Below are 17,524 nucleotides of genomic sequence, written 5' to 3'. Positions count from 1 at the left end.
CTCGATTTGATGATTTGAAAACTCCAATACGAGTTTTATCATGGCGCGAAATTTTTCGACTGCAAGGAAACAAGGTGATTTGGTCTTGGACTATTTGCGGGAAACATGGATTTCTTTGCAAAAAGGAAAGGAGGTGAGGCCTCGAGAGCTGCCCAAGCTGAACCAAGTGGAAAATCAGTAGCGTTGAAAGTCATACCATGGGTGGAAAAATAGTAAGTTCTTCTTGCGTTTATAAGCCGAAAGTTGTTTTCGATCCCATGCTCATAACGATTATCTTACTCAAAACGAGCCATAGGTCAAAAGTTTCGATTATTATCATGCAATTTATCGGAATGATTCACTAATCATATTGCAAATTTCTTCTAGTCGTCCTAAAACAGTTGGTGATGTTGCTTACCAGGATGAAGTTGTTGCAGTTCTTGAAAAAACAATTTCTTCAAACGAGTTTCCACATTTCTTGTTCTATGGACCTCCAGGAACTGGAAAGACATCTACAATTCTTGCTGTATCGAAACAGCTATTTGGGTAAGAGCATTTTTCAACTGGTACTGGGACTTTCTTGTAGGTAAATGCTGAGAAATTCAAAATTCAGTTGGCTGTGAAACTGGATACATAAAACAACCTTATATTTATTAAAAAGATATTTTAGACTTAAAACATACATTGATTCTTACCAAGGTGCTATTGAAAGATTTAAAGCAAGTCTAGGCAAGACAAGGGCTGGTACACCAAAAGCCCAAATTGTTTTTCCTGAGATAGGTTTGGATAGAATGCACCCTGGTGCCCCCCCCCCCCCCTACCAACCTCCTTTATCCACACCACTGGAGAAGTTTCGGTGAATTTTAGGCTCTTATTTTGAAGATAAGGACTTTGCATTTTTTGAAATATTTCATGACCCCAGACCTGCAAAAAAGTTCAAAAGATTTGAAATTCTTCAAAAAGTTTTTTTTACTCAAAACAACCGAAAATGCTAAGAAAATACCTTTCTGAATTTGTGAAAGATGATGGCACAAGCCTAAAAATTTGCAAAAAGAACATGAGGTAATTTACACAACTTAACAGAAAGAAGTCTAATTGGCAACATGCTTGCACACACCAACTTGAGAGAGTCAGTGCTGCCCAGTACTAGTTTCTTAAAGAGGAGTTCTTATGAAAAAATTAGTATACTCAAGATGCCAAACATAGTAGTTATCTTGACTCTGTGCTTAAGTTTTAGTTTATTCTTGTGTGCAACGATAATCCAATGTTTGCAAAAAGTTGTTTCTTTATCCAACAGTTTACTGCTCTTTTTCTTTATCCAAGTTTTTTTCTTGGTTTCTAGCCAGGACCTTTACAGAAGTCGTGTTCTTGAACTGAATGCTTCAGATGAAAGAGGCATCCAGGTATTTCAAATAGTAGCTAGTGATAATTTAGAAAACCAAGCCATCCAGTGTGCCAAAAAGAGTCTTAAAGCCAAAACTTTGACAGTTTTCCAATGAAATCAATCAGGAGTAGAGTATGTTACATTTTCTATGGTCAGTTTTTTAAGGTTTATGATAAAACCAAAGTTTGCTACCTGCATTCATGTTTGGCTTGGATATGCAAGAGGGAAGAAACAAGATTGGCTGACTGCTAAAGTCTCTACTTAGGACAAGTATCAATCCAATACTTTTATATAGAATATATTAAAGAAAGATGTTTTCAGTTTCTATAACTTTGAAAGTTTTAAAATAAGATTTACCAATACTTCAGCACACAGGGCTTAATCGGAGTGAATATGATATCTGCATGCATGTTTAGCAATGTTTTGCTTTTATAATTTGATGGTTCTAGTATTTTACACAACATTTTTTTCTGTCAGGTTATAAGGGAAAAAGTGAAGACATTTTCAATGCAAGCTGTTTCAGCAACAAAAACTGAGTATGTCTTATTTAAAATCCCTACTCCCTTCATTTTTAGTTTAACAGTTTCTAGCTGAGTTTCTTTGTCAAGGAAGAAACTGAACATATTTATAAAAAAACTTTTACCTACACTGGTACATGCCTTGCAAATAATATATGCTATTCGCAATATTTTCTGAGGATTACAATCTTTCAACAAGGTTAAAGTTTTCCTTCTTCACAGAAACTTAGTTGAAGAATGAATTGCTCTATATTTAAGCTTGTCAAATATAAATGTTGAAATTTATTGTATTTTATCTCTTTTTCTGATGTTTAATTTTTTTCTAGTGGGACTCCATGCCCACCTTTCAAGATTGTAATTCTTGATGAAGCAGATTCAATGACATCAGCTGCTCAGGTAATGTGAATTTATTTTATGCTGAGTAAAAAAATGATTGATATTTTTGACTTTATGCATATGTGGATTAAGTGCAAAGTTTATATATTGACTGAAAAGTCATTTTTATGAAAAGTTGCCTAAGGTACACCACTTGTATCCCTAAAAAACACTGTTTTTCCTTGGTCCTTGTTGAAAAAAGGCTTTCGGTGAAATTTTATTTATGTTATTTTCATAGGCATCTCTAAGAAGAACAATGGAAAGACAATCCAAAACAACAAGATTTTGTCTCATTTGCAATTATGTTAGCAGGTAACTTCTAGTCTAATCTTTTGCAAATTTGAATGTTTACTTAAAAGAATTCATTTTGGTTAATTTCAATCCTTGAAAAATCATACAAAAAATCCTTCAAGATGGTAGGACCTTCAGAGTTAAAACTGTGACTCTTTTGAAATCAAGTTCTTTGCCCAGCTCTGAATGTTGTCTGGAATATTGAAAATAGTATATTCAATTGTTGATTATTTATTTGCTAATTGTGTCCTGTTATTGTCTGTCCAATCTGATGGCTTTATCTCTTTGTTACCTGGCTACCTTACTTTGATATTTGCACTTGCTAGCATTTGCATATATTTGAATTTACTTTGAAAAATACCTTAGTTAAATAAACCTCCTATATATTTGTCTAATTCAAGTAAACATAGCATGCAGGCCTTCTGAGGAGCTTGATCATTCTAGCTCAAAGAACATGCCAGGTGGGTTTGGAAGTACTTGATGGAACTGGAGCACCTCTCCTCACAATGCCTGTCATATATGTTTCCTTACTATTTTATCTGCTAGTTTTCTAAGGAAATTGATCTCACACAGGATCATAGAACCACTCACATCACGATGCTCAAAGTTCCGCTTCAAGCCTTTATCAACAGACATAATAAAAACCAGACTACAAAGAATTTGTGACAATGAGGGTGTAAAAATAAGCAGTGAGGTAAATATGCTCCATGTAAAAAAGTAATCATTACAGTATTTTGTCATGTTTCAGCTAAAACCCTGAAGCTAATAATTATAGATCACATGTTATTGGATAATATATCTGCTTTATAACACTCTTCGATGTTTTCAAATGTGCCAAGTATTTCAATTCCACTGGTCTTGAATGGAAATTAAAGTAGTTTATTGATACAGTTTTGTGATAAGGAAGATAACTGAAGGCTTTCAATTGCTTAGTTTCTCTAATGGATTGCTTGTTCCTAGAAGTAGGATTAGTTATTCAAATTCATTTTCACCGACTTGAATTCTCAGCTCATATGCTGGACTGTAACTTTGAGTGTACTGGTAAAAGAATTAAAATACATTGTTTGTATTTTCCCTAATCTGGTAACAAGAAAAAATATTCAAAATACCTTTAATTTATGTCTGCAGAATTTTCCTCATAGCAGAAGCTAACATATTTTGTATTTTTAAGGGCCTTGAAGACCTTATAAATCTTTCTGAGGGTGACATGCGAAAGGTAATTTGGATTTTGTATAGTCTTGAGAATCCCAGACTTTAGCACTGATTTTGAGAGGAAATTAGAAACTTTAGGTCTTAGAAGGGTTCATTTAATGTCTCTCGTTATGATAGTCATAACTTTTTTCACAGAATTAAAGTCCGACCTCCCTCATAGATAAAGTAATCATGGCCTTGAAATTGGAAAATTCTCTTGGCAATCATTCGAATTTTTAGCTTTGCATATTGATGTACTATGCATGAAATATGTGTAATGTTTTTTTGATGCTACTCAGAATATAAAACCTTCATTTTGCTCTTTATAGGTTGATGAATTGTAGATTTATCGTTGCGAATTTCTCAAATGTTTAGGGTCAGCTTTGCACTTCATTTACTGCAAAGTAATGTAGCTTACAAGTTACCTACCATTTTTATTTCTAGGCTATAACGTTTCTTCAGAGTGCATCAAGACTGAAAAGCGAAGTGGAAATTACTCCAGATGATATAATGGAAATAGCTGGTGTATGTTTAAGACAAACCTTTTGTTGCCTCTTCGGTTGTTTTGAGACTGTTACTCTAGCCTTTATTGTTTTCTAGATTACTATGCCCGTCTTTTATTCCTTCCCTTCCTCCTCTCTCCGTTTCCCTCCTTCCATTGTTCTCTACTTCTTTCTTCATTTGTTTCTTCCCTCCTTTCCTTTTTCCTTTTTTTCTCCATCCTTTTTATCTTCATTGGTCCCCTCCCTTATTTTTTCTTTCCGTTCTTTCTCCTCCCTTTATTTTTATCCTTCTTACATTGCCGCATTCTGATCTTCCTTTCTTCATCCCTCTCACCGTTTTGTCCCTCCTTTCTCTCTTTTTCTTCATTTCTTTCTTCATCCTTCTTTTCCCCTCTCCTCTCCTTCATCCCTTCTTCTCTCCTTCCCTCTTCACTTTTTCCCTTCCTCTTCCCTTTCCGTCTTCCCCTCTTCTCTTTTTCTTTCCTTTCCTCCTTCCCCTCTTCCCTTCTTCCTTCCTTTCCTCCTTCACTTATTCCCTTGACCTTTCCTTCCCTCCTTTCCTCGTTCTGTCCTTGTCTCTTTCCATTTTGATCTCATTCCTTCATTTCTTTTTCTTTCCGCACTGCAAACCCTTTCCTCCTTCCTCGTTCTCTTCATTGCTTTTCTCGTTCCCCTCCTTCTATTCTTCCCTTCTTCTTTTCTTTCCTCCTTCCCCTATTCCCTCCTTCCCTCCTTCCGTCCTTCCCTCCTTCCCTCTTTCTCTCCCTCCCTCCCTCCCTCCTTCCCTTATTCTTTTCTTCCCTCCTTCCCTCGTTCTTTCCTTGTCTCTTACCATGTTCATCTCATTCCTTCCTGTCTTTCTTCTTTCGTCGCTGCGTTCCTTTTATCTATCCTTCCTTGCATGTTACATGTCCTTCAACTCAGTTAACGATTTTTACTGTCATCCCCACAGGCTATTCCGAGTAGATTTATCTCTTCATTAGTAAAGACGTGCTATTCAGGTTCATACGAGAAAGTCGAAAGCGCTGTCAAGGTAGGCATTGCCCTCACTGCGTAATATCTATTAGTCACACTTAAATTGCAATAATAGCTAAGTGATTTAAATCTAGTTGTTTTATAAAATGCTCCACGCTGTTATTTGTGTATGGATACAGAGTTAACAACATATTACAGACCTTACTGTACTGTACTTGTAAAATAGTTTTTAGTAAGACCATTTTGTTTTTTTCCATTCGTTTTAGGATGTGATTTTTAACGGTTTCTCTGGAGCGCAATTTCTCAATCAGGTCAGAAAACTGCTATACAAGCACTATGCAACTTCTTTGTCGTTGTTTCGCATACAACTGTATTGCATTTAACCAGCTAATGAAATGAAATTCCCTGTAACAAAGTCTATAGTATCTTCTCACCCTCTGCAAACGACAAAGCTGTCTTTTCAAACTTTCTTGTTTGCGGAGGGTTTTTGTAGAAAAACTCAGCGTCGGTTGCATGTACGGAAGAAAACTAAGAGTTTCAAAAGGGAGAAGGAAGGGGATTTTTACTATTGATATGAAGTCACACTATCTACCTATCACACTATCCCTGATTCATTGAAGGAATATCTTTGGCTTGAATTGCCATTTATGTAAATCTTTAAGTTTCTTTCTCAGATATGGACTTTACACTTTACTTTTTACCTGCAGATTCATGATCATATCATTAACATGGAAAGTATCAATGACAATCAAAAATCAGTCATCATGGAAAAAATTGCGGTATGCATTGTCGAAGATTCTTGTTTTCTAGGCCACGAAGCTATTTGTGTATAGATTTTTGATAACAAATCCTGTCTCAAATCTTGAATACGTCAGGTCCTTTCTTTAGAACTGCTCTCGGTGTAATTTGCTCTCATATTACCAACTGGAAATGAAAGATAATTAGGTGGAAGTTGAATTTGAAAAAATTTATTACTTTATTCTAGATAATTTGTTCCCTTGGTATCAACCTTCTATCTAGAGATGCCTTTAGTGTCTGTAAACTTTATATGTTTGTATCAACAGTGTTTAAGATTTCTGAGTTCCAGTCCCTGCTAAAAGACTTGGTACACTACACTAAATTTTCCAGAATGTCAATGGCTTCCCCCTCTTGCCTCCGAACGATATTTTTATTCAATGTTAGGGGTGAACTTGAATTGGAGAAGAGGCTCATTCATCTCCAGTTTAATTCTATTGCTATGATTATGTATGATTCTATAACTCTATAGTTAATAACGTTTTTGAGGAACAATGGTCTGCTGTCCAGTGAATCTTACATTTAAGATGGGCAAGGGGGAAAAGTGCCAGGAAAAACGGCAAAACTATAGCAAAATGAAGAATTTTGCAAAATGCCACGATTGCAAGGGGACCACTCTCCGCTTATCCCTCCTGCTGTTCATTGGCAGGGATGCTCGGTAGTGTCGTAGATAAATATTATCCATTACAATTTTTAAAATGTTTAGAAGGGGGTGCTGATGATTATATTTTGTTTAGGAATGTGACAAATGTTTATGTGATGGCGCAGATGAATATCTACAGATCATGGCACTTATGACAGTCGTTATGGAACAAGTATGCAGCAGCCGTTGATGAATCTTGGCTCAAGCAACGCGATCTTATCTTCCCTCTGGCAATATTCAAAGAACTGATAACGCTCTGCCACGAACAGTTGTGAAGATATAACAACTAAGCCATTGAAGCAAGCAGACTTGAGATGTATTTCAGAATATCTGCAAGAATTTTTGACGGCAATTATGTAGTTATTCAAATACATACGTATATTTTTGTGTAAATACTAAGTCTCATTTATTTTTGACAACCATCTTAAAAAGTCTCCTATCTTCCGCGCCGAAATATAATACTAATATATCGAATAACCTTCTTACCAGCATCAAAATTACATAAAGGTCCCCAAATGCTACATGTTATGTTCTGAAATTGGCCGCAGTCTGTTATAAAGAATGGGCATCTGTGGCAAAAATACCCCCAGTGTGGCAGTTAATCCCTAAATATATTTTCTTAAATTCCTGCCCTGTATAAAAGTCGTGAGGCAAATTTTGTTCACAAATATGCGTAAACGAAAAGATTTTCTAAAAAGATTATTGAAGCAATTCCTGAAATTAACGGAAAATAAAAAGGTTAAATATTTAGTATTACTTGCAACATATTTTTACTAATCTTGATTTGTGATTTTGATGCTTTTCTTCTGCACTCTTTTATGTAAGAACACGACCCTAAAATATTCAAAGGTTAAGAAGACATTAAAACAAATTGAGGCTGAAGTACTCAATAAAGTAATTTTTAACAAAGTTGTGAAACTCCCCTAAAAATTTCATGTCAAAAACGAGGATTTTTCTGCCATATCTAGCGGTGTTCCGATGTTTCTGCTGTGAATGTGATATGATATTGGAAACTATGGGGGGTTGTTTTTGTTGTTGCTGCTGCTGCTTTTCTGGTGAACTTTGATCAACTTTTTTGATCAACATTCCACACACAGTTTTGCTTTCTGTGCTGATAAAGAGCCAATACATAATTGAAATGAAGGAGTTTGTATTTTATTATGATGTTATATGTCCGTACGCATACCTGGCATCAAGACTTATCGAAGGGCTTGCAGAAAATGTTGGTGCGAAAATAAGATGGAGACCCGTTCTTTTAGGTTAATGTATTTCGATTTGCATCATTTATAAATTTTGTTTATTGCGTAAAAGCGTTATCTGTTTAAAAAATTAGAGAAAGAATAATTGATTTTGAACTTGGAAAGACTTTTTGTTGCTGAAGTGTTGAAGGGGATGCTCCAATTATGTCAAAATGCAAAGACCTCTCAGGGCCCGCGCCACCGGGGGGCAGCGAGTTTGGGGGCAGGGGCATGGAACCAGGTTGGAAAACACAAACGATGAGTAACAGCACACTATCAGCTGCGACATGTGAACTAAGCTCATTTGAGCTGCGAGCAAAGATGCTCAATATATACATGACTTTAGTAGAATGTACATGAGTTTATTCATTGTCAAGCTACTGTGATGTCTTACCATAAAATTTTGCATATGAAACATATAGGTTTGTGTATAAAACGGTAATTAAACCATAAGAAACCTATATATTTTTTCATCCGTTGAAACAAATATAGGATGAACCACAATGTAAACAGCACAATGTAAGCACGATTTGTACACCAAATAATGAAAAACATTATCTCATACAAATGTTCACTGAAGTTTTTGAGAACTATTTTTTGCAAACTTATGTTGAACAACCTTTTACAGTTCTGAATTTCAATATTTTGTCAGAATATTCAAAATTATACCGTCCAACTAAACAATTAATTACATTTTCACCAGTTAGCAAACAAGCTCCCAATTGTTTGGATATTGAGTGCTTGAAATTCTACAATTTGTGTAAAACAAGCATATTAAAAAACACATTGCAAGGGAGAGAAAAAAACCCCTTAGACTTAAAAATCACCAAAATCATGTAACACTTGCTCCAAAGTGCTTAAGCAAAAGATTTCACAGGTATGTATACATGACTTTATTGGCTTGGTTGAAGATAATTCGTGTACCTAAGTGTGACATCATCAAAATCTTTTTTTTAGAATTTCTTAAATTTGACCGCATAAGCTGAAACATCAAGACTTTGTAACATCATCACTTTGGTACTCTATTGGCCCACCATTATGTAAAGATTGATCGTGCAACAATTCTTTTTGGCTCAAGCTAACAAGCAGTGGAGCAAAGAAAACTTAAATGGCTTTCAGTATGACAAGGGCAACTATGGTAATTTAAGAAGAGAGATCTCTAGGGTGGATTGGGGGTCTATGTTTGAAAGCAAGATGTGCGACCTTTAATAGAAATAAAGTAGTTGGATTATGTGACCATTTCTTACCTAAATTTAAAGGTACTGGCAAAGGCAAGGTCCAGCTAATTTGGATTAACAATGAAACACTGAGCAATATGATGAAAAGTACAGGTGCTGGCTACAGAAAAAATTTGGTATTTGTTACAAAAATCGTTGCAAACATCAAATTGAAGTGACAAAGACAAATTGCAAGGCAGTAGCAAATTTTAAAATACTATCCTAAAGAACATGATTAAGTACACCCAAAGATGTTCTAGAAGTACACAGAAACCAGGACCGATTTCTCTGAAAATATTGCGGACATAGATTCACTAAATAAGCATGTAGGTTCTGACAAGGAAAAAGCAAATGCTGTAAATGAAGCTTTCACATCAGTATTCTTGGAAGAGGACCAAAATGATGTTGTGTACTGTGGTTTTCCAGAACAAACTTAGATTTTGTAAAGGAAAGCTCTTAATCACTATTGTTTTTCTATTAGGTGGAATTTACAAGGCAACAAAGCAGAAAGAGCAGCAGGCTACAAAAGCATATGAAACTATGAATCCAGCAAAGCGTCTTGTTCTTGGCAAAGGTACAACACATTTACAACTTCTGCAATCCATTATAAGTTAAATAAAAGAATACAGAGGTATTTTTTTGTGATGTTACCCCTTTTTGATGAAAGCTTAAAATGAAACTTAGCATACTACAATCCTGAACAAAAGTTAGGAGATATTCCCTGTTATTGTCATTTATTGTAAAAACACCCTACCCCTTCCCCCCAAAATCCACTGATTTTGAGGGCAATTATGCAGAAAATCATTTATAAAAGAATTGTTGCATAACCTTTTTGTCCGGGATTGTAGGTATTTAGGATAGTTGTTGCCTTTACCTGCCACAGATCAGATATACTTTCTGCATATCAGGGACATCTTAACAGCATGGCCCCTAAACAGATTAACTTTCCTTCTCTCCTGCATCCTGTGAGATGCATTTGCATTTTAGCATATGAGGCTACTTTCCAATATATTGAAAAAGATATATGGAAGCTCTGTGTGGAAAATGAATTTTTTGCTATCCATATCTTTCCAATGACTAATTCTATCACCTTCATTTTTTTCAATTAAAAAATTCTTTTTTTTTCACATAAGCATGCAAGTTTTAATGGAATTATAAATCCTTTATTTTAGATCTAATGAGGCTTTACAGAAGGCATAATGTCCCAGCTATGCCCTTCAAAAGTATGCCAGATCTGAGTACATTAAAACCAATGAGATTACTTGCTGCATGTGAGGATGAAAATGGTGAAAAAAGAAAGAATCTTACCCATCGGCTTTACCATGCTCTCTGGGCTGAGAAGAAAGGTTTGTTAAAAATCCTTTTGTTCTTTCGTTAGCAGCGAATTTGATTTAGGGAGAAGGCAAGTATCATTCAAATGAAATGAATATGATTGGGCTCCTATAGGAGTTTAATGTCATTTAAAGGATCTTGCATTACAAACATCTCACATCATCACATCATAAAGACTGCTGTTTATTAAAAACTTCAAATAATTGTGAGATATTCATCTTCTATCAAGTTTCTATTCGTAGTCTGTGTTTAAGATGGAATATAAAGCCAAACACAAATAGCTTAACATTTCAAAGAGCAATGTCCAGCATAAAGTATTAATTTTGTAAAATCCATTCATTTGACCACTTTTTCTAGTCACTGAACATTGTTCAAGGAACGTTTGATTTGATAAAAGCCTAAGATGGGCAAACAATTATTTTTTATTGGCATATTTAGCTACTCCACTGAACAAAACATTTTTGTAAAAAAAATCCATGCACAGATTATGGTTTTGCTGTATTTCCTGTATTTTACAATCACATTTATTATAAATTATTTATTTTTCCTAAATTTAAGGATCATTGTTTTGAGATTTAATTTTTTTATTTTCCTTGATTTTTCTTGCCTATAACTAATTTTGATGATACCGCAGAGAGAAGGTTTTAAAAGTGAATATACTCTCTACCAAGTTGAAACTGCATTATCATGCTTGATGTTTAGATATCTCTGATGAAAGCATCCTTCAGTCAGAAGTAGCAAAACTAGATTGGGATGTAGATGTTGCAGCTGTTGTAAATGGAGTTGATCCTTCTGGAAAAGAAATTCTATTTGAAAATACAAACGAGGCAGTCAAAAGAGGAGCGTTTGGTGTTCCAAGGTATTATTGAATCAGTATGGTAGTTTTTGTTGGCTTTTTGCATTTCTAGCATCCCTCAATTAACGAAACTGAAGAAATTCGTAGATCGTAGAAGACATCCCAGTTTACACTCTTTTTTTTATAAGAACCAGTAAATTTAAGTTAAGTTGATTTTTTCGAAAATCTGAGGCTGGATTGTTCTTAATTTGTTCTTAAATTAAGAGGGTGTAAGCAGTGCTATTGCTAGCTTTTTCGCTCTAAGGAGGTGTTCAGGCCTCATGTGCCAACAAAGTGAGTGAGACAACCTTAATTTGCTAACAAATTTGAATATTCACCGACAAAAGAACCCACACATCGCTAAAAATTCTCGATTTTGAGAAAAAACGTAGTTCAAAATTGCATTTTGCAGAAGCTCAGCTTGTTCTTAATTCGTTCTTAACTTTTGACCTGTTTGGAGGCTCGTTTTCTTATAAAATTGTTCTTATAAAAAAATGAGTGTACATTTACATACATATACAGTGTAAACTCCATAGAGGAGACAATTATGTGATCAGAGTCACTGTTGTGGGGAGAGGTACTGTCAACCAACTTTATGTTACGTATATAATCTGTTAAATGCAAGATTTTTAAGATAAATTTTTTTCCCTGTTCATGTCTGTTATTGGAAGGTTTCCTGTAGAAAAGGCTTCATTGTAGTTGCTAAAAGACAATTTATTTAATGTAAGTTTATCAAAAATCAATTTCTTCTTTAGTTTCTGGGTGAATAACCGCCTTTACTTTGGATGTGATCGTCTGCATTTCTTGGAAAAGGAACTAGGCAAGATTGATGCATCTCCTTATCGACTTGTCAGTTCACCCCAACAACCATTGACTAAACGAAAGCTCAGAATTTTCCACGATTTTGCAAGTCCATGGTGCTTTATTGCGCAAAGACGTGTAAGAAAGTTCTTTATTTATTTCGCAATTCGGTTGGTTGTTATTGATATGCTCCATCATTGAGTAAAATCTAAGAGATTTAGAAGAAATTTGCTCGATTCAAGAAGCCAAGCCGAACTGTTTCTTAGATTTTTAAATTTACGAGACTGTTTTGTTTTGCACAATGGATACATTGTTCCATAAAGAAACATAGCTCAAGAATTTTACTTGTTTTGAAGATCAGAAGTGATACATCTATGTACCTTTTCTTTCTTTCGTCTAGATTTCTTCGCTTTTAGAAAGCGTCTCCCCAATGCAAGTAGAAGTTGAATGGGTTCCAATTTTGCTCGGGGCACTTTTCAATGCCATTGGATCACCGCAAGTACGCAATTTTGTTTGTAGCTTAATTTTTGGATTCTTCCGTGTACAGTACAGCTGAGAGGGTCTAGGCGGGGGTTGTCCGATTTGAGTATTTATGCCTTGATGTCTTCAAGGACAGAAGCCCGCTTACTCGTGCTCCTAGTAAATTGCCGTCCAGTACGGTATTGTTTTTAGCTAATCAGATGACTGAATATTCTCAATAGTTGCGGGGAATTTTAGACTCTTTAAACATTTGACATCATCACATTGCTATGACATGCTAGTTTCCAGCTAATTCCATAACCGTACATTCATTGTATAAGATTTCTACGAAATGTTGTCAAGTAATTAGTTGATATACCTAATATGACAAAGAGCTTCAGGAAAATCAAATTGATTAGGATCAACCTATCTGTTTCTGACTTTGGTGCGAGGCAACTTGTATATAAGTCTTATATACATATATAAGTCTTATACTAACTCATAGGAAAAGCAGGACCTATGTTTACATCCAAGTAAGCTAGGTTATCTGTACTTCGCAAACGGGCCAGAAAGCACTGATACTGCACTATTTTAGTGACAATAACACACAGGAACCATTGAAGACCTTTTTTATGTTTGTTTTCAAAACCATTGGAAACTAAACGATTCGACGATTCATCAACAAGGCTTGAGTCAGTGCTAGCTTTTCTTAACTGAAGTCAGTGCACAAATTAATTAGTCATTTGTTTTTCCTTAGGTTCCAATGTCAAGGGAAGGAGAAGCAAAAATCAAGTATGTGATGGACGACTTCGGCGAATGGTGCAAGTACCTATCTATCAATAACTTCAAATTCCCAAGCGGATTTCCACATAAGTCCCTAATGGCCTTGCGGATGACCATTGCAAACTCCAAAGACGAGCTAAGGACGGCTGTTTGTAAGTTTTTGCTACTAAATTTTGCGCCTTTTTTCATAGCTTGAATAAGCTTGAATCCTTGATTGTCTTCTCTGTAGCATGTTGCAGCTAATTATGGCCTTAAAGAGATCATAATGGGTACAAACATTGCCAAAAGTACTTGAAACACCCAGCAATTCGCGTTGTGTTCTTTTTCCGGATACTCCTATTTCCGTACCCCCTTCCCCCCTAAACAATTGTTCAAAGGTGGGATGGGGAATGGCTGAATTTGCCCTTGGAAACTGACGTTAGTGTACCAGGACTTTTGGCAAGCATTGTAGGTATTGTGAGGTATTACTGGATGAAATCACGGGAAACAATGGCAACAATTTTTAAGAAGATCTTTGGCTGCTCGACGCGCTATCAGTATTGAATGTCAGATAGTAACATAAATTTGTAGAAAAATTTTTTGTCAGAAAATGATAATTTACTTCCTAGGTAAGGCTGTGTCGATTGTCTTTTTTCCATCTGTTTGTGGAAGATTCTGGTTTAAAATTGTAATATTAAATTGTTAGCATAGTATTTGCTCACGTATGTGCTTTTAAACTTCATCTAGAATCAAGCCTCTCAACTCGCTATTATTACCATTATGAATTTTTATATCCAGCAATAAGGAAATCCCTCTATCTTGGTTTGTTGGTATTTAAGCCATCATACAAGTTTTGATTTCACTCACATATAATGCAAATTTACACACTTTAGTAGTTAGCGCTTGCATTACATGAAGAAAAATCAATTTAATGGAAAGACTTCAGTTCTTCATATAAATATAGATTTTTTCAAATATTTTAGATGAATCTGCATGGACAAAAGACCTGGATATTGGTAACAGTGAGGTATTTGCTAAATAGTTTAGTACTGTTTATCTTGCACATGATCAATACTGGGGACACTGCATTTTAGCCATTAGCCTTTTAGCCACGTCAAACAAAGTCCCATTTTGCGAAAAAATTTCCCTCGTTTTGCTTGTTTCTCAATTTTGAAGCTCTTGCCCAAATTTCATATATTTTTTTTGCAACTGCACAATTTTGCAGCACTACATTGCACTTTGCATGTAGTGGCTCTTATTGTAAGACTTGTCTTGCCTTAATTTTTATGGTCACGTTCTGGGGCTTATTCAAAAATCATGGTGAAGAGAGGGAGCTTAGAAAAAAAACTGGCTAAAGATGAGCAAAAACGCCCTTAGCTTAAATTATATGAAACCACAACATATAATTTTTCTACCGCTTTCGTGGCCTGCGCCACGCTTTCGGTGTATGGAACAGGACGGTTATCTTGTTATTATAGAACAGGATGGTCATATTAGTTCTAATACAATAAATATTGTAAAGATCTTGTAATCAATTGTTTATTTTCTACTCTATTCGTCTGGCTTATTATAGGAAGGGGCATATTTGAGATGCGGGCTTTATGAATTTTATCAAATCTGATATGCAACGTTTTAAGATGACAATGTGTACATTCAATTGACGTTTTGGGTTGTTGTGGTATCATATACTACTTGGTTACTCAACAGATTAAAAACGAAAAGTTTTCTTGATTTAGGTACTAGCTGAAGTTGTGAAATCTGCAGGATGTGATCCAGAGGAACTTTTCAGTGCAGCACGGTCTCAAGAAATCAAGGATAAGCTTAGAGAAAATACGGAAAGGTTAGTTTACCATATAATGGGGCATGCATGTTTTGTGTCGTATCTCTTCTCAAGAAACACTTTGTTACTGTGTACGATCGTATTAACAAGCATACACCTACCTCACATGCCCTTTTCTTTTCCCTATGTCTAGATCCCCATGTGTATAAGACTGACGTCACCTCAAGTCTATTTGTAGAATTGACAGTAGAATTGATGACATTAAATAAATTTAAAAATCAGTCAAATCTGTTGAAAGATGGGTGAGATATGGTGAATGAATAGTTTGAAGTCTACTAATTTTTGTTGCTAACTTATTATGACGTTATACCTTCCATTTCTCCCCAGTAGTTAAAAGAAACGTGTCTTTTTATTGGATCAAATGATATACCAGATACATCACAATTCATTCTTGGAGAATTAGCTAGTAAGAGAGAATTGATAATGATGACATTTAGGATAGGTTGAAAATCCTGTATCATATTTTCAGCACAATGTTAAGCACGTGTCAACATTTACAGTGTAATTGCATCTATCGTATGTTTTTCTTAATCGATCCCCTTCTTCAGAAAAGGTGATTATTTTTTGTAGGGCAATATCTCTTGGTTTGTGCGGTGTTCCTTCTTTTCAAGTCGACGACCAGCCAGTTATTTGGGGACAAGATCGCCTCAATATCATTGCTGACGAGCTTTGTGGATGGCAAGATGATACTGATCAGATTGTAAGCCGTTTGTGATCAAATTGACTTTGTTGAGCTTGACTGCAGCATGGTTTTCAAACGAGCTTCCTACTAAAGAGCATTTTTTTGCAATACCTCTTTTCCTTTTAAGATGCCCATTTCCTGGTAGTGCCCTCACATTGACAAGAAATTGACTGTAACACATTTGTCTATTATTTCAATATGCGATGAATTAAAGGTATAGTTAAACTGAGACTTTTTTGGCCAGGTATGCTTGTCCCAATCAGTAATTTGGAAAACCCTGTACATAAGTTGCCGGTAGTCATAAAGAGGTCAAGGAGTAGGACGGAATAATTTTCTGCATTTTTGCACTAAATGAACCTGGTAGCCCGTACTACTTTCAAAGTAATTCTTCACCGTGGAGAACCAGTGGCATGTGCCTTTTCGTAGAGTGACATCTCTAGAACTATTGGAAGATTACCCTTTTTCTGAGACACGTTCTCCTTTTATCTCAGTCCCCCTCCAAAACCTTGCAGCTCAATTGATCTATGCACCTGTGAAAAGATAATCTCAATATCATACGACAACCCTTTAATTTCTCCAGCATCATATCTTAGCTTAAATTTATTTAGGCATTTAGGCAAAAGTGATGTTTGCACAAGCCCAATCATTATGAAGATCTGACAAATTTAGATGCTTTTTCTAAGATGCTAGCTCCAGGCAAAGTAGGAGAGCAAAAGTTATTATTTGAGCTACGTTTGTCTTTGCTTAAAACTGACTAGAATTTGTCTTGTTTTCGATCGCAATCGGTTATTTTAGATTTGAATTTTTAATTCTGAAATTTGTAATTTTTTATGAATTAAATTTAGCATTTAAGTTTGACCATCATATGAAGAAGTAAAGAAAAATAAAATTCAAGAAGTTTTTCAGTGCTAGATATTTTATTATTCTATGTGAATTGTATGTAAAGCATGGCAAAAGAGTTTTATGCATTAAAACTTTTGTTAATTTGTATCTCTCTCCGAATCACCGGGAATAGAATGAATTTTTTGCCAAAGTTGCCTTTCACTGAAAACTGTGCTATTTTCCACGAGATATTTGATTTCTCCAATAAATTGAATAGAATACCTCATTGGGTTTCTCAAGTCTCTTCTTTAAACGTTCCCGTCACGAAACTGTCCGGAAAGTTTCGAATTCAGATGCGAATGTGTTTTAAAAAATCTTTTGCATTTTTCAAAGACAGCATTTTCGAAAACCTTTTTATGAATTTCCTCAAAACTTTTTCTTTCTCTGGCCTTTTGAAGATCTACATACGTATTCGTCAAAAGATCGAATTGATCGATATGTAAGCAAATGTTGTAAGGGGTTTTTGTCAAGATGGTGGCGAACGAAAAGAAAGTAGTGGCTTGCTAGCAGCGGCTAGAAGTAATGTTCTATTACAGTGATAACGAAATATATCATGAAATTTCTAATACCACAGGATGTTCAGAGAGACTGCTGCTTCTGGTATAGTATGCAAAAAGTGAAGCATAAGCAGGGACGCCGGAATGTATTCCCAGCTTCTACCAGTTCTTTTGTAACTGTCATTCTATTTCAATTTTCTGTAGGCATCTTGAAAATTGGCAAACTTCTATCATAAGAAATTTCTTTGACAGGTTTTAAAAATTCCGTCATGAATAAGGCACCACAGTCAAATCTCTTTGATAATGTTAAAGGCCGATGTCAAGG

At 35.3% G+C, this 17,524-nt stretch overlaps 2 protein-coding genes across 2 annotated transcripts; both read left to right on the top strand.

Annotated features, from left to right (window-relative positions):
• The first annotated feature begins 51 nt into the window (after positions 1-51).
• LOC135684426 (replication factor C subunit 4) lies at positions 52-7,047 on the top strand. Its single transcript, XM_065199987.2, has 13 exons — positions 52-212; positions 367-525; positions 1,322-1,382; positions 1,841-1,899; positions 2,208-2,277; positions 2,495-2,568; positions 3,121-3,241; positions 3,719-3,763; positions 4,183-4,263; positions 5,194-5,274; positions 5,483-5,527; positions 5,924-5,995; positions 6,749-7,047. The coding sequence occupies exons 1-13, from the start codon at positions 106-108 to the stop codon at positions 6,842-6,844; spliced, it is 1,071 nt and encodes a 356-aa protein (XP_065056059.2). The 5' UTR covers positions 52-105; the 3' UTR covers positions 6,845-7,047.
• Positions 7,048-7,702: 655 nt separating this feature from the next.
• On the top strand, positions 7,703-17,400 carry LOC135684423 (uncharacterized). The gene is made up of 10 exons (XM_065199983.2): positions 7,703-7,913; positions 9,591-9,683; positions 10,282-10,455; positions 11,144-11,300; positions 12,032-12,215; positions 12,478-12,576; positions 13,294-13,471; positions 14,282-14,325; positions 15,035-15,138; positions 15,709-17,400. Exons 1-10 carry the CDS (start codon positions 7,793-7,795, stop codon positions 15,851-15,853), a joined length of 1,299 nt encoding a protein of 432 aa, XP_065056055.1. The 5' UTR covers positions 7,703-7,792; the 3' UTR covers positions 15,854-17,400.
• The last annotated feature ends 124 nt before the right edge of the window (positions 17,401-17,524 follow it).

This window comes from Rhopilema esculentum, chromosome 21 (genome assembly GCF_057945365.1).
Source record: "Rhopilema esculentum isolate cy_ngs chromosome 21, ASM5794536v1, whole genome shotgun sequence".
In the NCBI taxonomy this organism is placed as follows: Eukaryota; Metazoa; Cnidaria; class Scyphozoa; order Rhizostomeae; family Rhizostomatidae; genus Rhopilema; species Rhopilema esculentum.
This window is presented reverse-complemented; position numbering and strand designations above follow the sequence as displayed.